The 24,743-nt window shown below is 39.4% G+C and overlaps 1 protein-coding gene across 3 annotated transcripts; it reads right to left on the reverse strand.

Annotated features, from left to right (window-relative positions):
* Positions 1 to 1,947: 1,947 nt before the first annotated feature.
* On the reverse strand, positions 1,948 to 18,990 carry LOC149310390 (uncharacterized). 3 transcript variants are annotated; one of them, XM_089528816.1, is made up of 5 exons: positions 18,857 to 18,989; positions 17,618 to 17,703; positions 14,706 to 14,838; positions 13,990 to 14,154; positions 1,948 to 2,206 (listed from the first exon to the last, which is right to left on the reverse strand). In XM_089528816.1, exons 2-4 carry the CDS (start codon positions 17,673 to 17,675, stop codon positions 14,028 to 14,030), a joined length of 318 nt encoding a protein of 105 aa, XP_089384942.1. In that variant the 5' UTR covers positions 17,676 to 17,703; positions 18,857 to 18,989; the 3' UTR covers positions 1,948 to 2,206; positions 13,990 to 14,027. The 3 variants fall into 3 exon arrangements, 2 of the variants coding, with proteins under 2 accessions (XP_089384942.1, XP_089384943.1); XR_016281644.1 differs by lacking the exons at positions 17,618 to 17,703; positions 18,857 to 18,989 and adding an exon at positions 18,380 to 18,401; XM_089528817.1 differs by lacking the exon at positions 17,618 to 17,703 and having other exon boundaries at positions 18,857 to 18,990.
* Between the last annotated feature and the right edge of the window lie 5,753 nt (positions 18,991 to 24,743).

The following is a 24,743-nucleotide window of genomic DNA, read 5'->3' on the forward strand; positions in this document are numbered from 1 at the left end:
GACTTTGCTGTGCTGGGAGGGGGTTTGTTTGTTTGAGAACTAGCTGCCTTATCAGCCCTTTGGCTGCTTTCCCGGACACCCTTTTTGAAGATGGAGACGTTTGCCCTCCTCCAGTCTGCTGAGATTTCTCCTGTTCTCCAGGAGTTCTCAAAGATTATTGCCAATGGCTCCGATATTACATTTGCCATTTCTTTTAATGCTCTTGGATTTAGTTCATCTGGTCCTGGAGACTTAAATTCATTTAGATTAACAAGGTATTCCTCTACTATCTCTTTACTTATTCTGTGCTGAAATTCCCCTATTCTGTCCTCTGCTCCGTTATCCTCAGGTTGAGCTCCCTTTGCCTTTTCTGAGAAGACTGAGGCAAAGAAGGTCTTGAGTAATTCTGCCTTTTCTCTGTCTTCTGTTAGCATTTTGCCATATTCTCCATGCAGTGGCCCTACCATTTCCTTCTACTTCCTTTTGCTGTGGACATATTCAAAAAAGCCCTTTTTATTGTTCTTAACTTCTCTAGGAAGCCTGAGTTCATTTGCACATTAGGTTTTCTGACTTTATCCCTACAAAGGCTAACTATTTCTTTGATTTCCCCATTTTTCCATTTCTTATACATGTTCCGTTTAAAAGTTCGCTCAGTTGAAAGTTCCTTAGTCATCCATCCTGGTTTCTTGAGTCACCTCCCATTTTTCTTCCTCACTGGAACTGTTTGAAATTGTGCCCTTTGAGAAACTCCCATCCACCCTGAACTCCCTTCTCTCTTAGTATCACCCCCAGTATTTCTCTAAGTTTACTGAAATCCGCTCTCCTAAAGTCTAGAATGTGTGTCTGACTATGTCTGACTTCTCCTTTCCTTTGTATAACAAACTCCAGGAGAACATGGTCACTTCCACCTAATGATCCCACCACTTGCACCCCATTAACCAAGTCATCCTTGTTGGTTAGGATCAAATCTAAATTGCCTGATCCTCTTTTTGCCTCTTCCACCTTTCGGACAATGAAACTGTCTCCAAGGCAAGTTAGGAATTTGCTAGACCTTGAGGATTTGGCTGAGTTTGAATTTAAGCAAATATCAGGATAGTTGAAATCATCCATCAGTATTACATCTCTCCTTTTTGAGTGTTTAGAAAGGCGTCCTTATTTTAGCGTCTCTGTATGGACCTTATATTTCAGGGAAAGGAACTGGTTAAACCATCTCTTTAATATTCCTCACCTAAGAAAACTCTCTGAGTATTGCTTACCTGTGAAAACATAAGTCAACAGGTGACTTGAAGGCATACACAAGCTACTCTGAGTCCCGAACCAGGGAAAAACATCAAATTCTTCTCCTCCTCCTCACCCTTATGTGCACTGATCCATTGTTCCAACTGATGGATCCAGAATCTATCATCAGTTTAATGTACTGTCCAGATTACTTCCTTTTGTCTTGCACACTGTGTCCCCTTGAAGATTACTACATGACGAAGTGAACAAATTGAAATCAGGTCAAGATCATTACTGAAAAGAGCTGACGTGTCACTGTATGACAAGGCCCTATATATATATCTGAACATTCAGCATTTAGGAAGATACAGAACCTTCCTATCTTGTTTAAGTTCCTGGTCAGCCTAAAGCAATGCAGATCAGCTGGCTTTCCATCACTGTCCTTTCAGGAATCCTCTTGCTCTGTACAGGTAAGGCATGCCAAAGAATGAAAATCAACTGAGAAAACTCCATAGTGATAGGAGCATCTACTGTTTCCTCACCCATTGAAACAGAATCCTTTGATATGCTCCTCTTGCCTTTTGCAAATCTTCAGTAGAATTTCTCCAACTCAACTCAAAAATTATTAGTTTTAGTTTTAAACAAATTTACTTTGTTCAGGTCTATAAAGATCTCATCTTTCTGTCACCTTATGGTGGGAGGAAAATATCCCTGTTTAGCATTACTAGTAAAGTACAATATAATCAAAAATCCACAAAACAGTGATACTTTTATTAGTCCAACCAACATGTGCATTACAGATGTTGCAAGCTTTCAAAGTTCCACTGGCCTTTCCTCAGGCAAAGGCATTGAAAATCATACAGGAGAAAGAAAAAAAGAATTGATGATATTAGTCACAGGCCTCCATTTTGTCAAGATGTTGTGGTTGTTGTCTCTAGTTCAGATGATATGGAAGGGTATTCATGCAGGTAGGTGCCTCCTCCTTCAGGCCATTTGTGTAATGGAAGATCTGAAAGTAAATTAGCAAGACAAAAAGTTTCTGTCTTTGAGATCCAGTTTTTATTTATTTCACTTTTTGAATAACAGTAATGGAGGCAAGCTAAAAGAAAAGAGATTCCACCTCAACATTAGGAGGAACTTCCTGACAGTAAGGTCTGTTCGACAGTAGAACACACTCTCTCAGAGTGTAGTGGATTCTCCTTCCTTAGCGGTCTTTAAACAGAGGCTGGATGGCCATCTGTTGGGGATGGTTTGATTGTGAGCTCCTGCATGGCAGGAGGTTGGACTGTATGGCCCTTGTGGTCTCTTCCAACTCTATGATTCTGTGATTCTATGAGGCTTCTACTTCCAACAAAGTTAAAACACATTGGGGACTGCATTGACATGTTTTATCTCAACAACACTTAAACCTTTTCCTAATGAAAAATCATAGAAGCTTCCTGGGGAAATTCCGTTTTCTCTTCCTAACAAACTTTAAAGGTGCTTGTGTAAAAGGGAAATGTACTGGTGCTTCTGCAAACAAAACATTTGGGAAGAATATCACTTGAAGTAAAGGAGTGGGATATGATTTTTACTTTTTGGTTGGTTGTTGCTGTTGTTTGTTGTTGTTAACTTCCTTTGTGTCAATCTTGACCCATGGAAACCCTATGAATGAGACATCTCTAGGAAATCTTTGTCTTCTACTGTTCTACCTAGCTCCTACAAACTCATATTTTGGGTCTCTTTTGGAGACCCTCGTTTGGAGGTGGCGCATTCGTGACGTCGTAATGGCGGCGCTGTGTACATAGGGTGCTGCCATTTTGTACGAACTCAGTCTGTATTAGGGTGAGGAGTGTCGGGAAGGGACGCCCCTTCCTAACCCTAATACGCACCAAGGCAACCCTACCATGCACTATCGGCGCGTCTGTAATGCGCCTTTGACTTATTGTGGCTCTATGAATGAGAAACCCCCAAGACCACAATCAAGTCTGTGGCTTCCTTGGTTGAGTCTATCCACTTGGAATTCAATGTGATGGAAAACTTTCAACTTTCCATCACTTGGAGGAGTATAGGTTTTTCAACTATGAGAGCATGCAATATCCAATTAAGATGATCGTCTATTAGGTTGTAAATCCCAGGGATTTGGTTTTAAATCATTCATTCATTCATTCATTCATTCATTCATTCATTCATGATATTTATAACCTGCTCTTCTGCCGCAAAGGCTCTCAGAGTAGCTTACAAATTGTTAGATCATTCCCTGCCTTTAGGCTTACAAGCTAAAAAAGACATGACACAAAAGGAAAAGGGAATGGCAGTGAAGAAAAGGACCAAGTCCAGCAGACACTGCTGGTTCTTCTCTCCCTCAGTGGCCAAGGCAGTGGCAGTTGGACAGAGGGAGAGCCTTTCATCTGTCTGTGGGCTAATCATGGTGGAGCTGTGCCTGCCTCTTCTCTCCCTGTGAGGCCAGGATGGTGGCATCAAAGGGAATTAGAACAGATTTATAAAATAGAATCTAAATGTACTGCCTGTGCATGATGAAAGGTTTGGAAACCATGCCTTATGAGGAGAGACTTAGGGAGCTGGGTATGTTCAGCTTGGAGAAGAGATGATATGATAGCCATGTTCAAGTATTTGAAGGGATGTCATATTGAGGATGGAACAAGCTTGTTCTCTGCTGCTGTGGAGAACAGGAACAAGGACAATGTATTCAAGCTACAGGAAAAGAGATTTCCACCTAAAAATTAGGATGCACTTGCTGACAGTAAGAGCTATTCAACAGTAGAACACATTGCGTCAGAGGGTGGTGGAGTCTCCTTCTTTTGAAGTCTTTAAACAGAGGCTGGATGGCCATCTTTTGGGGGTACTTAGGTTGTGTGTTCCTGCATGTCAGGGGGTTGGACTGGATGGCCCTTGAGGTCTCTTCCAACTCTATGATTCTATGATTCCATGAAAACATTTCTCACACTTTTAGCAATTTTATGGTTTCTCTGTTGTGTGGCTTCTCTGATGAGTCACAATGGCTGAATTGTAAAAGTCCATAGGTATCTACAAATATCCCAAAAAAATTCTAAGACAGAATTCATTTGTTGCAATAGATCCATGCAGAAAAGAATAACCAACACAACACTCAAACATTAATATTATATGCCAGAAGAAAGTATTATCGCTATTAAATCACCAGCATTTAGCTTGAACAACCAATTTCTTTCCAAAAGGACAAGATTACACTATTCTGATTATCAGTTTTTGCTAAGGAACATATAGTTTTAAATAAATAAATATGATTGTGGATAATAGCAATAGCAATACCAAGTACATTTCTATACTGCTTATCAGTGCACTTAAACACTCTCTAAGCAGTTTACAATGTGTAAGTTAATTTCCCCCAACAAGTTGGGTACTCATTTCAGTGATTTTGAAAGGATGCAAGCCTGAGTCGAGCTTGAGCCCTTTGCTGGTACTGAACCTGCAAACCTGTGGTTTGTGAGTAAGTGGCTGCAGTACAGGCATTTCACCACTGAGACACCAAGGCTCCTAATACTGGGAATAAATTGGAGAGGATGTTGAAATCAAGAGGGGGGATTACTGAGGATATTACATCTAAAGTAAGTATTGTTGATTATGAAGAAATAGCAAGAAACAGAGGATGACAGTATCATACATCTAATGTATGTATTGTTAATTGTGAGGCAATTATCAGGAAATAGAAGGATAAATGCAGAAGGAGAGCAGTATAGCGTCAATTAACCACCAGAAGGTGGTGAAACAGAAGAGAGAAAGGATTTGGTAGAAGTTTGGGGAAAGATCAAAATGACACCTTTGATCAGAAGAGAAGTTATTTTCCTGCTGCTTAACTGATGATGCATAGGAAAAGACCTGATCTGTGGGGTGTCGAGATATGCTTTCTAAATGAAAAGCCCTGATGAACGTTGTGTTGTCCTGCCAGGACTATTTAAATCTCCCCCTGCATTTTCTTTCGTGTTGGTTCAGGCTATAGAATATTTTAGAGTAGGAAAGTTCATTGTATTAGTTGTGGGAGGAGCTATAGGATCCCCTGCATTCTTTCCAGGTTTGGTTTGCCTTTCGCAGCATGCTTTGCTTTAGCTAGAGGCTTTTAGTTTGGAGCAGTCTTTGCTGTGAGCGGGCAGAGAGCTGTCTTTTAGTGGCAAACAGGCCCAGACAGCCGGAAAGGGCATTTCTTACATGTTAGCCATTTTAGTTACCAAGTACTTTAGCCAAATCAGTTACCAGAATTTAGTTATTTACATCAAGTCAAAGAGATCAGGAGCTGAAAGACCCTGCACCAGCTCCATTGAGTGAGGAGATCAAACCCAGAGAGATGACATCTGGAAGACTGCTGAAAGCCAACTGTAAAGTATCATTTATCTAGAGCTGGGGAGGAGAAAACTCTTTATTTTTGGTGTTTAAATTAAACTTCTTCCTTTTTTGAACTTTACATTCAGTTTCAGAGCCTTTTTGGGTAGAAGAGTTTGATTTCACACCCAAACCTGCCACCACCTTTAGTTGGGTGTGTCTTCACAAACGTGAAGAATTTTGACCAAAGGGTACAGACCTAGATTGGTAGAATCATAGAAAATGCATAGCTCAACATAGCTCAAATGTGTTCCTCAAGTGTATAATTTTCTGATTCTAGGACAAGCAAGTAGCACTTGTGCTGAGCCAAAGACTGATAAAGAGTGTTCCTCGAATGGTGAATGTTTTAAAAAAGAGTGTCCAACGGGTACTAAACAGTTTGGAACTTGTGGGGGAACTTCAAAGTGTTGTATGCTGTTAGGGTAAGTTTTCTTCTTTTCAGTCTTTCAGAGCTAATGAGTTGTGTGTTCAAAATGTTCATGTCATGGATTGGGGATGCTATAAACCGATCAAGGCTTCAGGACTGGATATGGGGTGGAGACAGTCATGGTTGCTCTGGCTGATGACCTTCGTTTAGGCATCAACAGAGGAAATGTGATCCTGTTGGGGCTTCTGGACCTCTCAACGGCTTTTGATATGATAGAGCACGGCATCCTCTTGGACGTGGGCTATAAAACACTTAGCTGGTTTTCCCTCCTTAACTCTTCTTGCAGTTAGTGGTGTGAACTATAAACCACTCTGTTCCCAGCTTATAACAAGGAAAGATGCCCTGTGTTTATCTTTAGAATAGCACTCCCTCTCCTGCTCTTCCCCTCCTGTGGAACAATTCAGATTACCTTGACTGATACTCACACAGTTAAAATGAATGACTGAGGGACTGTTACATTAACTACTTAAGCAAAAGGGGAAAAAGAAGAAAGGGAAAAAAATCACTGAAGTGCCCATCTAGTTGCTTTTATTGTGAATGATGCATTTGCAAATTTTCATACCTTGGTTTAGCAGGTGCCAAATTTCATAGCTCATGAAAATGTGAGCTGAGCATTGACCCCCCCCCCCCCAATCATAGATGTTTGATGAACAGCAATGACCTTTTTCATATCCCTAATCACCAAAGCCTCATCCACAGGGGCAGTGAAGGAAAACACTTGTTAGGAATATCTCTTCCTTTGCTCAGTTTATGCAACAGAGGGATTTTGTGTCCTCTACTTTGACCTCACCTATTGACTTCACATATCTCTCCCCATGCCCTAAACACATTTATGTCCCTATGTTCTGCTGTGATGTTAGATAGTCACCTATTCTAGGGGTACAAATTGCTGGAGTTACACCTGCTCGCCCTCCCTCCCTTTGCTTCATCAATCAGTAGCATCCAATGATTGGATGACATATTGGTTACATTTGGCAGGTACTGTAGGGAATGAGTGTAGGAAACAGGCCAGTGAGCACCTGGTATGAGCTAAGGGATGAAACATGATTCACCACCCTTCCACTCTGCTGTTTGGATCAACCCATGGGTGGAGCATCCCTTGGACCTGGTAAACCACAGTGGTCAACCAACTGTGGCCCATGAGGGTGTGCCATTGGCTCCACCAAGAGGAACTAGGGGGTCTCACACACAACTTGCTACATCTTTGCTTGCTCATATGAAGATCTCACATGTTCCCTCCCCCATCCATACATTGTAGAACTCTGCATGAGTAAGTGAGCGAGCAAATGTTTAGGGGGAAGTATGAATGCACGTGGTCCATTCATTGAATTTTTTAAAAATGATCAAGTGGGGGGGAGGATCGGTAGATGAGTACAAAGAATAAAAACAAACATGGAAGAAGATGGAGGGGATAGCCTGATATAGCCCTTCACTACTAATCTCATGGATGGTGAAGTTAAAAAAAAACCCACCATGGTGACACAAACCAGGATTGCTGGTCCTGTCCACCAAAAACCTTCATCTCCTGCTCCCCACTGAAGTTGCCTCAAAGGGCTGGCCATATGCAGGAAAATCCAGATTTTTAGAAGAGGTTCAGAGTAAAAGGAGACTTTTTAGATATCAGATTTAAATCCCCCGGAACCCCATTCCCTGTGAATTCACAGAAACATCCTTGCGAATCATCAAAAACATCCTGTGTCTGACTCATGGATGTTGTGATGTGAGGTCAATTTATTTCATCAGTGTAGACAAGCTTTAGTTATTATGAGAAACAGCCTTTCATTCAAGTATCAGACTCTTCTATGATTTTCTGAAATTCTGTGTAATCTTACAACCACCACATCTTCTTGTAGTGACTTTCCCAAACTACATTCCACATAACATATAATGATGTCCTTTCATTATAAATCGTCTGACATAATTTACATTTTGCCATTTTTTATCTTTTTACAGAGAAACTCCTCGTTGTTGAGGTCAAGTGTTCCCATATACTTCAGGTGCAATTACGGTGTCCTGCAGAAGACTGATGACTCCAATTTATCACATATAAGTGTTTTGAAATAAACATGTAGCAGCCAGATGATTTGCTTGTGTTTTAGTTGATACTCATGATGATGAGAATATCACCAACCAACCACCACACGGGCAGGGTATTTCACCCTCTTTAATGTGGGAGATATAAGACTCTATCCCCTTGCAGTTTGTTCAGCATGATGACATGGAGGTTCACCTCTTTCTGGGTTTTGTGTGGCCAACTATAAATGAATATTGCAAACACATTCACCTTGTAAGATTCAATAGATATTTTTCATAACAATGGAACAAGTTACAGGTTGAATTTCCCTTATCCAAAATGCTTGGGACCAGAGGTGTTATGGATTTTGGATCACCATTTAAGTCTCAATAGACATTTTTCACAACAATAGAATGAATTATATATTAGATTGGATGTGCACACACTGTCCCAAAAGTTCATCCCATGCTGTGCCACAGCAGGACTCTTTACCCTGTGCTGCTCGGTATTTTTCTAACATTTGATGGAAATGTAGGGGCTAAACAGACCCCCCCTTTCAATTCTGGATCGGAGGCCAGGGCAGCTACATGCTGTGGCCCTGATCTGGCATTTCCGTGGCTCAGAAAGGTGCAGCAGCACCTTCTGCCACTCCTTTTGGCACTGCGTCATTTGGATGAAGTGCCAAAGGAGCACTGTGACACTGCCCGCCATGCAGCCAGGCACACGGCATGACAGCAGCATCAGGGCATGCATCCCCACTCTGCCCTGAGGCTGGCATATAACACTGGTCTGTACAAGCTGTTAGTGTCCTAAATGAAAAATACAAAATAGAAGGAAATGCAATATAGAAATTACACTGCAAATAATTTACCCTTTTGTTCCCTCTTAAAATACTTGCAGAAGATAGCCTGAAATCATTCAGAAGGTGGATCCTCTTTCTAATTTAGTGAGTGAGATATGAGAGTTGCTCATCTTGTGGTTACATGAATAGATCTGGGTAAAGCATTGTCAATTGGTATTATTCTTCTCATAGTACAATGTTCTGTCTCAATCTAATGCAATGAACATAATTCATGGATGAAACCAGAAAGAGTTTATTGGTGAGGTCATCAAAGAAGCAACCCCTTTGTCAGATCTAAAGTAACAAGCTAAGTTTTACTTTAATAACTCACATAGATCCATCATTTTAGTCACTCTCCTTTGGACACACTCCAGTTTCTCAACATACTTTTTAAATTGTGGTGCCCAGAACTGGACACAGTATTCCAGGTGGGGCCTGACCAGAGCAGAATAGAGTGGCACTATTACTTCCCTTGAACAAGACACTATACTTCTATTGATGCAGCCTAAAATTGCATTGGCCTTTTTAGCTGCCACATAGCACTGTTCATTCATGTTCAACTTGTGGTCTATATGGACTTCTAGATCCCTTTCACATGTATAAGTCTCTCGTTCAGCCAGGTGTCACCCATCCTATATCTGTTCATTTGCTTTTTCCGCTCTAAGTGCAGTACCTTACCTTTCTCCATGTTGAAATTTATTTTGTTAGCATTGGTCCAGCTTTCTAGTCTATTCAGGTCATTTTCAATTTTGGTCCTGTTGTCTGGGTTATTAACTACTATTCCTAATTTGGTGTCATCTGCAAATTTGAGAAGGAAGCCCTCTATTCCTTCATCAAAGTAATTGAAAAAGATGTTGAACAGCACTGGGCCCAGGACAGAGCCCTGTGGGACCCACTGGTCACTTCTCTTCAGGATGAAAAGGAACCATTGTTGAGCACCCTTTGACTTCGGCCAGTCAACCAATTACAAATCACTGTAACAGTTATCTTGTTTAACCAACATTTTACAAGTTTGTTTCCAAGAATGTCATGGGAAACCTTGTCAAAGGCCTTATTGGAATCAAGATATACTATATCCACTGTATTCCCTTTATCTACCAAGCTGGCAAGTTTATCAAGTTTATCAAAAAAAAAGAGATTAGATTTGTCTGGCATGACTTCTTTCTCTGAAATCCATGTTGAGTTTTTGTGATTATGGAATTGCCTTCTAGATGTTCACAGACTCTCTGTTTAATGATCTGCTCCAGAATCTTTCCTGGTATCGATGTCAGACTAACTGGACGATAATTGCTGGGATCCTCTTTTATCCCCTTTTTGAAGATGGGGACAACGTTTGCCGACCTCCAGTCTGCTGGGACTTCTCCTGTTCTCCAGGGGTTCTCAAAGATTATTGCCAATGGCTCCGATATTACATTTGCCAGTTGTTTTAATACTCTTGGATGTAGTTCACCTGGTCCTGGAGACTTATATTTATTTAGACTAACAAGGTATTTCTATACTATCGCTTTACTTATTCTGTGCTTAATTTGCTCTGTTCAATCCTCTGCTCCATTATCTTCAGGTCAAGCACCCTTTTCTTTTTCTGAGAAGACTGAGGCAAAGAAGGTTGAGTAATTCTGCCTTTTCTCTGTCTTCTGTTAGTATTTTGCCATCTTCTCCACGCAGTGGCCCTACCGTTTCCTTCTTCTTCCTTTTGCTGCGGACATATCCATAAAAGCCCTTTGTGCTGTTCTTAACATCTCTAGCAAGCCTGAGTTCATTTTGCGCTTTAGCTTATCTGACGTTACCCCTACACGTGCTTGCTATTTGATTGAATTCCTCTTTTGGTGATTTCTCCATTTTTCCATTTCTTATACATGTTCTGTTTAAAACTTAGCTCAGTTGTAAGTTCCTTAGTCATCCATCCTGATTTCTTGAGACATCTCCTATTTTTCTTCCTCATTGGAACTGTTTTAAATTGTGTCTTCAGTAGCTCCCTTTTGAGAAACTCCCATCCTTCCTGAACTCCCTTCTCTTTTAGTATTACTGACCATGGGATCACACTCAGTATTCCTCTAAGTTTACTAAAATCAAGAACTTAGTGAAAACTTAATGGGAAAGCTAAAAGATCTGAATTTTTTTGAGATTGAAATAGACAAGTTCAACGAATAAGACTGATAATAAAAGAAGTGATGAGGACAAAAAAGCAGTAGAAGAAGACTCGATATATAAGACACAAGAAGAGACAAAAACACAAGATGACAAAGAAGAAGGAGAAGAAGAAAGAAAGAAAGAAAGAAAGAAAGAAAGAAAGAAAGACGAGAAAAAGAAGAACTAGAATAAAATCCCCTGGATTATTAAATAAACAAATTTAATAATTAAATAAATGATACAGAAACTAAAATTGAAAACCTGAAATGTTCAAGGCCTAAATACACCTCAAAAAAGGAAAAAAATATCACAGGTTATAATAATTAAGAGCTGATTTGACTTGTCTACAAGAGACAAGAATTAAGAAAAAAGATATTAAACATTTAAGGAATGTCAGAATGAATGTATCTCAGCAGAATCAATATAAAAGAAGTGAGTTGTAATTTATGTAAATCCTAAATACGAGGCAAAAAAACTGAATTTACAAGGTGTGTGTGTGTGTGTGTGTGTGTGTGTGTGTGTGTGTAGAGGTATATGGTCCTCTGGAGAAGAAATGAAAGTTCTACAATAATTTGTTTAAAAACCTAGGAAACATCAATTGTGATTCTGTCATTCTGATGAGGGATTGGAATGGGGTAATCGACCCCAAATTAGATATGCTGTCTGGGGAAAAAATGAAAATAAACCAAGGGAAACTCCTTACAGAATTCTTTGATATCATGGACATGATGTCAGTTAAAGATGTCTGGAAAAGTAAGTATGGGAATGCATGAGATTTCACTTTTTTTCTTGAACAGGCACAAATCATAGTCATGTTTGGAGATATTTTTTATTTCATCCCATTTGAGTACAAGATTAAACAAGATAGAAATCTTACCCAAAGATTTGGTTGGACCATAACCAGGTAATAATGCATCTAAATTTGTGCGTTGAAAATGTTTAATTGACGTCTAAATGATAATCTACTGAAAAAGGAAGAAATTTTAAGAGAAATTGGGACAAATATAAATTACTTCTTTTGAGAAAATTTAAATAGAGGATTTCCTAACCTTATTATTATTATTATTATTATTATTATTATTATTATTATTATTATTATTATTATGCTTTATTTATATAAGGGAAACATCTAAACCAGTTATATAAGGAAAAATATAAAAGTGAAAAGAAAAAAAAACAGAGAAGTTAGAAAATATAATGGAAGAGATAAAAGATAGAGAAATCAGAATGAAAAAAGTCCTCAAGATAAAAAAAACTGCATCAAGTGATTCAGTATTTACAAAAGCAAGTAACAATAATAACAATCGAAGAGATTCAAAATAAAATAAAACATAAACCAGGAAAGGTTTTATCATATAAACTGAGAAAGAAAAAAGAAAAACAAACAATAAAAGAGATTGGAGATGGATGAAAAACAACAACTGATTATAAAGAGATAAAACAAATGTTTCAAATGTTGCTATTCAAATTTATTCAAAGATATTCAAAGAAATAAAGAAAAAATTGAGGAATATCTAAATGGACAAAATATTCCAAAGATAACAGAAGAGTAGAGGAAGAACTTAATTAATAATACTGAAGAGATTCTAATGGTGATAAAATTAAAATTGGCAAAGCTCCTGGGGCAGATGGATTTACAAAACCTTTACAAAACAATTGCTAATCCCACTTCAAAGAACAATGAATGAAATCCTGAAAGATAAAATACCAAAATCATGGACACACGCAAATATTACAATTGTTCCTAAAGAATATAAAGATTTATTAGAACCAAGTAATTACAGACCAATATCTTTATTAAATTCTGATTATAAAATATTGGCAGAAAGACTGAAAACAATTTTGAAAGAATGGATTCATGATGATCAATCGGAATTTTTACCAAACAGAATGATCAAAGACAATATCAGAAATATTTTAAATGAATATCACGGAAAAAACTGTGATAAACAACTATTGTTAATTTTTGGAGATGTGGATAAAACATTTAACAATGTTAATTGGGACTTCATGTCAAATGTATTGAAAAAAATGGAAATAGGTTTTTTTTTTTTTTTAATGGATTGAAAAGATACATACTGGTCAAGATTAAACTGGGATGTATCCCGGGCTGCTGTAACCCAGCCAAACGACTGAAAATTTCCCCAGGTACCAGTTCATGTAACAGTACCCTCAAAACCAGTAAACCACTTTGGGTACCCCTTCTAAAAGCTTCCCTTTAAAGCTTTCCTGTCTTCCATGCTGTCTTCCTGTGCCTTTCTTCAGCATGTGTGCAATTATGCCTATATATAATTTTCATCTCCCACAGGAGGGGTAGGGAAAGTCTCTTCAAAATCAGAGGTAGGAAAAGTGCAAGTTAGCCCCCTCAGCAACTCTCACTAGTTACTGAGTCAGATGCGTTTAAATAGTGATGGTGGCAGCTGGATAATCTTCAGGGGTCCTCACTCCTACCCAAGAGTATACAACAGGACCAGGGAAGCCATTGCACAGGGGTAATGGTGCCCCGCCGTAACTGCACACCTCTTACAACCTGCTTTCTTAGGGGAGGCTTTCCATTTCAATACTTCTAGACACCCAAAAAACAGCTTGAGAGATGGCTAAAATTAGTACCTTGGCAATTCTAGGAACCAAAACAGAGCTCAGTAGAAACAAAAATTGGATGATGTTGCTCTCTAGGCTCCAGATTGGATTGCTACATGAAGGGGCCTGTAGGGGATAAAATGGTCATAAGAGTGGATGTATGAGTATGAGTGTACTTTTCTGGTACCATCTTGCCACAAACGTTTGGTGTGATCAGTTTTTGCCACTATTTTGCCAATGCTTTGGCTGGGCAGGTGGGTACATAGCAGAGTTCATCTGGGGAGAAATGCCAGCAATTTGTCTCCACCTTGGATTTCTTTCTCAAATGTAAATGTGGGGAATTTTGCTGGCACTACTAAGATGAAGGAGAGGTAGGCCAAGGATGAGGAAAAACAGAAGAATCAATACATAGCTACTTAGACTTCATTTCATGCAGTGACCTACCTGTTAACATGGTGGGCAACATTAATAGATATCTAATTCTATTCACCCTTAGAGTTACAGAGACGTTTCTGGGAAGCATCGCTTTTGGGAGGTGATAATGTTGTTCTGAGAGTCTCAGCATCAGCTGGAGTTGTTGCTTCTTCACACTCAGGACGCCAGCTCTCCCTATAAACATTTGAATATAAAAAGATTATGACCGAAACACTGTCAGTCTTCACTCCTGTTTTCATTGATGCATACATTTTTGGTGGGGATATGAGAACGTCTGGTACTTCCAATTAGTAGCATGGAAGATGTTAATTCACTGTCTTGTAGGAGATTATCCTTGGATCCCCCCCCCCACACACACACACACACATCTTCTGTATTTTGCATGGAGATAATTTGATGGAAATCCTCTACTTGAAATTTTGGGCTGTGCATCCCTTGCACTGCAGCATGTTTGTACTGCTCTATAAGGAATGTCACCTCCCTCCCTCCCTCCCTCCATCTATCTGTATATAGAATCTCCTAAGCTCTACATCTTGACACTTCCAAAATGTGCACACATCTTCATACTCAGGGAGGAAAGAACTTGAGATTTACAATGTTTGGTGGAGAAAGTATAACTGAAAAACGTTTCCCTCTAGTAATCTCTTGCCCAGCTTCTTATCACTTCTTGATCAGGCTCCGCTTCCACCATTCTCTGATGTCTGCCCTGAAGAACGAGGACTTACCTAAAACAGCAAGTCACATCTGAGTTGCAGAACCCATATTCACCAAAGCACCAGGGACACTTAGGGGCATGATAGCAGAAACCTCCATTAAGCTCACAGCTGAATGTATCATGTGGAGTATCAGGAGATGAACCTGCACAAAATAAAAGGTTAAACTTATACCATGTAGAATATTAATTACTGTATATACTCATGTATAAGTCTAGAAATTTTAGACAAAAATTAACCCAAAAAACCTGAGTGGACTTATCCACAGGTCAGTGTAAGTACGTTAACTCTTTATTTAAAAAGGAACCAGCCCCTGGCAAAAGGCAAGAGCATAATCTGTCCTGGAAGCACTGAATCCCCCTCATTTTAATTTCTCATCCAACCAGCCTTTACTATGAGCACAAACAGTTATGCCTGCTTCTTTAGAATCATTTTCCTTTCCTTTGTTCTTTAGATCGTACAATCTACAATCTGTTACAATCCATGGAACAGCAACTGAGCTAAGTATAAGAAAACTGAGCATATAAGGAGAGCAAGGATCAAGAACAATGTGTGTTTCTAAACAGAGAAGCAATTTACAACTTTAATCATTAAAATGTCTGGCTACATCTTCAAGACATACAGGATTTTTCCATGTAAAGTGTGTTTGTCACATATGAGGACAACAGATTACCACTTAGGTATAAACAAACAAGTGCAATACAGAAGATTGTTCAACAGCAGTATTGTGTATAGTTTTATTTATATTTTAGTTTGAGCTTGTCCATATTATTCAGTATTCACTAATAATATGTCCCAGATGTAAAACAAGAGGTTTTTTCTAATGTAGTGCATTATATTTTATATGATAAAATATTCTAATGGGTAAATTAATAAAAACAAGTAGAAAGTGTATATTGATGGTTTGTTAAGCATTTTTATGTAAAACTTCGTCTGATTTTTTTTTAAAAAAAATATGTATAACATTTACCAATAAATGTATAAATCTTGCAATTTTACAGCTTGTGAAGTAGCGTTTTCTCAAAACACATCAGCTGGGCAAATTAAAAGCTTTTTAAAAAAACAAAAAACAATAATATGGTTTAACATATGATTTGTCCAAAATTCTAGGACCAAACTGCTGACTGGGGTGGTTACCAAAAACATACCTTTTTGCAACAGCTTCACTGTCTATCTGTTCATTTCCAGGCACAATTATGATCTTGTTGGTGTTGTGTTCCTTCAAGTTGTTTCAAATTTATAGCAACCCTAAAGTGAACCTATCACAGGGCCTTCTAGATCTCAAAGTATGTGATTTACCTAAGGTCACCAATTGGGTTTCCATGGCTGAGTGGGGAATCTAAGAACTTCATTGCATGGGCCCTGGAATGGGCCCATTGCGTGCCGAAAAGGGGGCGTTCTGGCAACGGGATGGGTCCCAGAACGCATTTTACTCCACAGAGGAATGCCGCAGCTGCTGCCGGGCATTCCAATTGTGTCCCCGCTCCATTCCAGGGGGCGCAATTTGGGAGAATTGTTCAAAAGCGTTGTCCCAAATCGCACTCCCTGGAATGGAGCAGGGATGCAATTGGAATGCCTGGCAGCAACTGCGGCATTTCTCCATACATTAAAATGCATTCTGGGACCCATCCCGTTCCCAGAACACCCCCTTTTCCAGCTTGTCAACATCCTTCTTGAACTGAGGTACCCAGAACTAGACATATCCCAGGTGAGGCCTGCCTATAGTAGAATACAGTGATACTATCACTTCTGCGATCAACACACTATTCTCCAGTTGATGCAACCAAAAATTACATTGACTTTCTTGGCTACCACATCACACTGCTGACTCAAGTTCACCTTATGGTCTACTAAGGGGCTCAACAGACTGCCCCTAAGGGCAGCCCCAGTCTCTCCTTTCCTTGGTGCAAAAGGTAGCCACAAAAAGCGGTTCCTGTTGGTGCCCTGGAAAGGGTGCCATAGCCACCAGCAAGTAGTTTTTTCGTGCTCCTTTGACACTACATCATATAGCACTGGTCTGGATTATTCTTTGTGAAATTTAAGATCCAGAAGTTTAAATACTGTAATGTTAAAGCATAAAATATAAAGTAGAAAGCTCTGTGTATTGTAGGATGTGTGAGGTGTCACACAGAGAGCTGGCAAGTTCCAGCCTAACAAAAACAGAAAGAAAAGCTGGTAAGAAAAAAGAAGCAGCAAACTGATCTATAAAGAACCATGAAAGAACTTCCATAAAAAAAAAAAATCAGGAGATGCAATCAGAAGGGAAGCTCAATATGATGGGAGGCAGCCAGTACTATGGGCCACCACAGCATGTACACCATACAATGTCTACTCTTGGTTTAGGCCTAAGATATATAGATATAGATATAGGCCAGTGGCATCACTGTGGCTTGGTCACACAATATTGGTGTCTAGAAAGGGTTTCTGAGGGTGTATCGAATACTGCCTCATCTACCTTCCTCCTTCTGGTCACCAGTCAGCTCCCACCACATGGCCAGACAGCATCTGGGGCCCTTCTGTTCAGGATCTGGCCTGGCTGCTCACCAGTAGCCTCACCATACTTAGAATGAAAGGCATCACGTAGTGGCTGATGATGGGGGGCAGGGGTGCTATGGTCTCTGGACAGCCTGTTCAGGAAATGATGCCCTTGATATGGACTAAAGCCTGCTAGATGTCTTCTCTTCCTTTCTATTTAAATCCCTGTGAAAAACAGGAAAAGGTTTTCCAACGGGTTCAGAGGATCATGCTGGATGGATATGTATCCTCAAAACTAGTTTGAAAAAGTAGATTGGGTAACAGAGAGAAAGTTAAAAATTCTTGTTTCAACAGATACTGGTCTGTCACTGTCTGTTACGTGAGAAGCCCAAAAGTCATTTCCCCTCATTTCTTTTGTATAGTTCCTGAATTTATCTATGCATTTATACCTGGAGTCACCATGAGTATTGTGAAGAAGGCAGTCAAGAGAAGGTGATTACTCTTCATTGTTGGTGGATGAACAGGAATTACAGTTCTGTATGGAAAATACACAGTATATCCATTCATAAGTGTTTAATCCTGGATCAGGCTGCTGAAATGTCTAGCAGTCTTACCGATTGCTTCTAGGCAAATGACAAATATTCACCAATATTCTTGTCTTTAACAAGAAAAAGACTATTAATACAATTTGGTTTTGTTTTCTTATTCTGAGTGAAAGTGTAAAGATGAGTGTCTTTTCTCATTTTCCATTTTTTATAAAAGGTTTAGTACAGGGTGGCATAGTGGTTTGAGTGCTGGAATGTGACTCTGGAGATCAGGTTCAATAGTCCGCTTGGGCATGAAACCCACTGGGAGACCAAGGTCACCCAGTGTGTTTTTATGCTTGAGCAGAGGATCATACCCTTATAATAAATAATAATAATTTTTTTATTTCTATACCGCTATTCCTATGCAGATCACAGCGGTTTCCAACATGAAAAGTATAACAAAAACAATTAAAAACAACATATATCCCCAACAATGTGCAACCAACCACCCATACCATACATCACCTAAAATCAGTTATCTTACCAAACAATTAAAAACATTAAAAACCATAACAAATAGCTGGATTGAACGGTATACATCATCAAGGGGAGATAAAAATAACATTAATGCTCATGGGGAAAAGCCTGGCGGAATTGGAAGGTCTTCAAATTCCTCTTGAATACCTCTAGGGAGGTGACAGTGCAGAGCTCATCGGGCAAGGAGTTCCAAAGCTGTGGGGCTGAGATGGAAAATGTCCTCCGAGATGAAATGTATCTTGCTTTGGGAACTCTTAACAAATGTTTTCCGCCCAATCTGAGAGTGCGAGGCGGATTGTATGGGGAGAGGCGGTCCTCCAAGTACCCTGGGCCCAAACCATTATCACCAAAGTCATAGTGCAGTGCTCAAACCACTACACCACATGTCTCCAAGACCAGACACAAAACAGTTGCCTCTGAATGTGGTGGGACTGAGAGACGCACCAGCAATTTCTAGAATAAACAGATGGGGATGGGAGGTTTAAACCTCCCAATCACTGCATACTGAGATGGTACAAGATATGCACCCCTAATATAGAATGAGTTTAGGATTTGTTTAACTAAAGCTAAGCAATTCAATAAATATGACCATAACAGAAAAACCATAAATGCATCCAGACTCACCACAAGAGAGAATCCTTTCCACTGAAAAGTCAATCATCAAACAGACTGCACAAGTGCAAAAGCAGAACTTGTTTAGTAGACAGTCTTTGAATAGAAAATTTGTTCAGAGTGATGTTCATGGCAGGTGATTTTCCTCTACGTCAAAGAAAATTGTTCAGTTAATTGGATAGGTGTCAAATATGCAGTAAAGCAAACTATTTTAAGCCAGCTAGGTCTGGATTGGGTCAATGTCTACTAAGAAATTGCTGGGGAAACTCCCTGGAGAGGAAGTTGGCAAATAAGCCCTTTCCAATGTTATCATACGAACAAGAAAAACTTGTTTCCAAGTATCTTGTGATCATGTTTCTTTATCAATGAGTTGGTGTCAAATGGATTACTTCTCTGACAAGAGCCCCCCCTTCTTATCTGGGTTTTTTTGCTGGGGCATAGGACAAATCTCAAGGGATACAATCCAACAGTCTTCCTGAAACAAAACGTGTTTGCCTCTGTCTAGGGGTGGAAAGAATACTAAAGAATATTTGTGCAAAACATATTGGGGGGCTGGGGAAATGTAAATAATAGTCACACAATGCCTGGGAATGCTTCTCTGAACAGGATGTTGCTTCTTTCAGGAAGAAACGTAGCAAAGAATTACATCCTCAGAGATGGCCTGGGCTGAACACAAGAAAGAGGTAAACTCTCCGTGCCATTTTAGGTTCCTCTCATCTTCATTGGACATGTAACATCCATGCAATGAGCAGTTGAGGAACAACTTCCATAAAAAGAGGGTGACATAGGAAGGCCAGTTAGAGGAGAATTCATAGCAAAGACATTGTTAGAGAAGATTCTGTCACCTCCGTTAGGCAGGTTTCTATCTTTTCTTCTATGTGTTAATTTTCAGACTATTCCCACCAACCAAACCACTTGGGAAAATAGGGCTGTTGTATGCTGATTGTTATAATTTATTCATATTTTGTGTTATGACAGCCTTGACCTGTTAGAAGTGGGATATCAGCTCCAACAAAAGAAGAATATATGTGTGCATAAAGTGGGTAAAATTAAGTGCAAGACAGGCAACAAATCATGACCACTCCAGTGGGAAGAAAACTACATATTAGACAAGGGCAAAGAACCACTCTATTCTGCTTTGGTCAGGCCTCACCTGCTATATTGTTTCCAGATCTGCACAACACAAATTAAGAAGGATGTTGACAAGCTGGAACATGCCCAGAGAAGGGCAGTCAAAGTGGTGAAATGTCTAGAAACCATTTCCTATGAGGAGAGGCTTGGGGTGCTGGGTATGTTTAGCCCAGAGAAGATTAAGAAGGTTAAGAGGTGAAACGATAGCCATATATAATTATTTGAAAGGATGTCATATAAAGGATGGAGCAAGCTTGTTTTTGCAAAATTCAAGATGATCTTAATAGATTAGAAAGCTGGGACAAAACTAAGAAAATGAACTTCAACAAGGAGAAATGTAAGAATCATGGAATAGTAGAGTTGGAAGAGACCACAAGGGCCATCCAGTCCAACCCTCTGCCATGAAGGAACTCACAATCAAAGTATCCCCGGCAGATGGCATCCCTTCAAATATTTAAACAGGGCTATCATATCACCTCTTAACCTTCTCTTCTCCAGGCTGAACATACCCAGCTCTATAAGTCATTCCTCATAGGGCATGATTTCCAGACCTTAAGTAGAAAGAATGAAATTCATTGATATACTGTAGGGTGGGGAACACCTGGTTTAACAAGATTACATGTGAAAGGGATCTAGGAGTTCTAGTATACCACAAGTTGAACATGAGTCAATGCAATTTTAGGCTGCATCAATAGAAGTATAGTGTTTAGATCAAGGGAAGTAATAGTGCCATCCTATTCTGCTTTGGTCAGGCCCCACCTGGGATACCATGTCAAGTTCTGGGCACCACAATTCAAAAAGGATGTTGACAAATTGGAGCATGTCCAAAGGAGGGCCACCAAAATGGTGAAGGGCCTGAAAAGCATGCCTTATGAGGAAAGACCTAGGGAGCTGGGAATATGTTTACATATACAGAAACAGACTGAGACCAATGTAAGGGCAAAAACATGAGAAACTAGGTGGAACAATAACTAATATTTTGGATGTATTACTAGGTTTGTTTGAATGTTTCTGTATACTTTTTATCAATAATATAATCATTTTAATTTGTGAGATGGCTTGAGTCCCAACCTTGGGTGCAAGATGAGGCATATATTAATGAAAAGGAAGAAGGGGAGGAAGAAAAAGTCTGTTAGCTACTTATACTAATTTATGAACCATTTCTTAGCTATGAAAAGAAACATTGAACATAATACTTAAGATATTATCTCCAGACTGCATTCTCACCAGTAAACAATTAAGCTGAAAGAAAGTTGGTCATCCCTCCATATAATACATAATAAAATTTCCATTACTGTTTTTTCACATTAATATGGTGGTATTAACTTTAATGCATCAGAAATTGAAATACATAGAGATAAAGCATCTTGAACAGGTTTCTAAAATAACCACATAATTAATATATATAAGTTTGAAGGTGGAAACCCTGGTCTAAGCTGGAGGGGGAAAAAAGAGATTCATTCATCAAATTGCAACAAGGAAATGGTTTTTGCCTTTGTTTATGATCAGAAAGAACCACCTCAGGTGAAGAAACTAGAATTTATTTGGCACTCTTCCACGTTTATGGGTATATCTGCATAGAGGGAAAAATAAAGAATATTTCTTGAGGTTGGCAACCAGTGACCAAGGCTAACAATAACAGTGACATTCCTTAGAAGTCAGATTTGGCTAGTTAATTATTAGCTACTTACGACTAATAGCCTAAAGCCAAGAAGTAATTACAGCTGCAATTTTTCTAAATAAGTTCTCAGTTTATTTTAATATGCAAAAGTAGCATTATTCATTTTAAATATTTGTAAAAGAAAACATCAGAGTCATGGAAGCTGCTAGTCTATGGTATATAACACACCTAATTAATAAGGTTTCACACTTCCTGGAACTTTAATAAAATCCAAAACCTTTCTCAAGATGATACCTTTATAGGACCAACCAAAAGGCAAATAAAACATTGCATTAGCTTTTTAAGTTTCATTGGCTTCTTCATCAGGCAGAGACGCTAAAAGGGTTTACAGAGGAAATACAGTGACTTAGGAGTTGTCTGCAGGAGCTAAAACAAATGCTCCCCTCCTTATCTTTTTTGAAACCTACTTGTTTAGATGATGCACATGGCCAAAATGGAAAGACAATGGACTGAAGCCATGCTCCAGGGCTTTACAAAATAGCAAAAGGTGGGGTGTAGCCTGATTGAAAAGGTAGGGTTTTTTTTTTGGGGGGGGGGAATCATCAAATGTTGTTATTGGGAAGGTGATATGCCATTATATGCCAAGATCTAACAATACTTGGAATAGACAGAGGCTACATCTATGCTGCAGAATTAATGCAGTTTGGCAGCACTTTTAGTGCCATGGCTCCATGCTATTGATTTCTGGGATTTGTACTTTTGTGAGATATTTAGCCTTCTCTCTCAGAGGGCTCTGATACCACAACAAACTACAAATCCCAGGATTTCATAGGCTGGAGCCATGGCAGCTAAGGTGGTCTCAAACTGCATTAATTTGCAGTGTAGCAGCAGCCAAAAATCTGCAAATGAATACAGATCTGGACACTTTTTCAGATTTTATAGACGGGATACAGACTGTCCCTTTGTGGTGGCCTGCACCCGCCCCTTTCCCCGATGGATTGGGGCCTGAGCTGCCACAGCGGCAGCCTATGAGGCCCCAATCCACCGCTTTTCCAGGCCACGGGGAAGCGGCAAAAGGCCACTTCCCCGTGGCCTGGAAAGGGGTGTCCTTGGGGCTTCATGCCCCAAGGACACCCTAACAGCGGCGGGGAGAGAAAGAAAGGAGCCACTCAGCCCCTTTCTCTCTGTATCGCTGGTGCAGCCATTTAAAAGTGATGCGTCCAGCAGAAAGAGCTCCAAAATGGAGCTCCTTCTGGCGCCGCTGAAAGGGCGCCACAAGTGCCCTTCAGCGGCACGATGATGTAACAGCCACCCTTTGGACGCAACACAGCCATTACATCAAAATGGCGGCACCCGTGTGAACAGGGCACCACCATTTTGTACGTACTCCGTACGTAATAGGGTTGTAGGCATCTAAAAGAGATGCCCCCAGGCAACCCTAGTATGTACAGAGTACATACAAAATGGCCCATCTGGACAGGGCCATAGAAACCTATGACTAATGTGGTTGGTTCCTACCACCCTTTTTGCTGTTATTTTACTGTCTTTATTATACTGGAAAATTCTATTAAGTAATTGAGAACCTTGTATTTGTATTGTGCATTAAGTCTGAATAAAAATCATATCCCTTGATCCAGGGAACACACTGAAAATTTGGAAACGTGTGAAACTGGAAGGATAACTTCATTCTTATCATTTCATTCTGTGCAGATCAGGTCAGTTAGTTTTGAAATTCATAACAATGGGATTTTTTCAAGTAATATTACTAATGACATCCTAATGGACTCTCTAGTTAAAGAATGACTTAACTGTAGGGGTGATTTCAGTTCAGAGCATCATAAGGATACAAATAATTGCTTGTTCATTCCTATACCTGAGAAAAAAGGGGGAAAAGGTTCAGAGTTCCCTCTCTGAATTAGATAAGAGGTTTCAGTTCTTTCTTTTTTTTCTTTCTTTGCATTTTTATTTTTTTAATATTTTTCAGTGTTCAGAACTTTTGTCTGGAAACAATGGATTTTTGTGTGTGTGCAATATTTATGTATCCTATAGAACAGAAGTCTTGCTGTTGGGAAAAATCTCTGGCAATTTTGCTCTATCCAAGGGAAAATGTGAGCTATAGAGCTTGTGATGTCCCTCATGGAAATCAATTTCATATGTTCTTTAAAAAGATGGAGCTATGCCAGTGTCCAATAAACTATTCCCAAGTCAGTCACCACTAGACAATAACATCAAAGGGGAAACCTTTATCTTTTAATAATCATCAGTTACTTAATTCATCCTCATCTACACACTCTCACTACTTACTATTTAATGTCCTACACTTGCAAATATCTTTACTCAGTCTGCCACTAGTTCCCACTGTTTGGAAGTCCTCTTGACCATAGTCCAAGCAGCTGACTGCCTCCTTCTCTCCACTCCACTGTATTGCAGATGTATCACCTTTGTCCATATTTATTTAGCTGAACTTTATTTATTTTTTCTTAGAGATTCAAAATGCTCCTGTAACAAATAAGTAATTACATGAAGTTATTTCTTTGGGTTTTTTTAACCTCCTAAACTATACATTTTGAATTACCTTTTAATTCTTTCAGCCCCTCTGTCAGGTTGTTTACTTTCCCTCCCTAGTATAGCAAAACAAGATTCAAACTGGCCCCCATTTCACTCTTCCCATGATTCCTTTCAGCCACACATTTTATTTTTTTTCAAAAAATATTTATATTCTCTTCTTAATACTTATTTCATTAAAAGAATTAGGTGTCCTTCTCTGACACATTTCCTGTTTCCTTCTGCCCTTGGTTACAGCTATATGTTCTTGTTCTCTTTTAGTTCCCTTGAAAATAGCAGAATTTCTTTTGAAAAACCCCTTGTCTCACAGACTCATAGATTCACAGAATTGGGAAAGTACCCCAAAGAGCCATCTCAGTCATTCATTTTAATTGTGTGAGTGTCAGTGAAGGCAATCTGAGGGGAGGAGGAGAAGGAATTCAATTCTAAAGATAAATATGGGCCATCTTCCCTTGTTAGACACTGCCCATACTTTGCCACTGATGGGAAAACCCATCAATAAGCTCCTAATAGTGCTGTATAGCGCTAGTCCTGAAGCGCAGTAAACTACTCCTGTTACATGGTATTAGTGACTCCTCCTCT

Source organism: Sceloporus occidentalis, unplaced genomic scaffold, assembly GCF_023333645.1.
Source record: "Sceloporus occidentalis isolate IW3139 unplaced genomic scaffold, rSceOcc1.0.p SCAF_6, whole genome shotgun sequence".
Lineage (NCBI taxonomy): Eukaryota > Metazoa > Chordata > Lepidosauria > Squamata > Phrynosomatidae > Sceloporus > Sceloporus occidentalis.

Excerpts from the sequence above, each read along its gene's own strand:
- LOC149310390 (XM_089528816.1), bottom strand. The coding sequence starts at position 17,675 with ATGAAGAGTAATCACCTTCTCTTGACTGCCTTCTTCACAATACTCATG. Across the intron at positions 14,839-17,617 it reads AATACTCATGGTGACTCCAG|GTTCATCTCCTGATACTCCA; the intron begins GTATAAATGCAT and ends TATTTTGTGCAG. Across the intron at positions 14,155-14,705 it reads GATGTGACTTGCTGTTTTAG|GGAGAGCTGGCGTCCTGAGT; the intron begins GTAAGTCCTCGT and ends AAATGTTTATAG.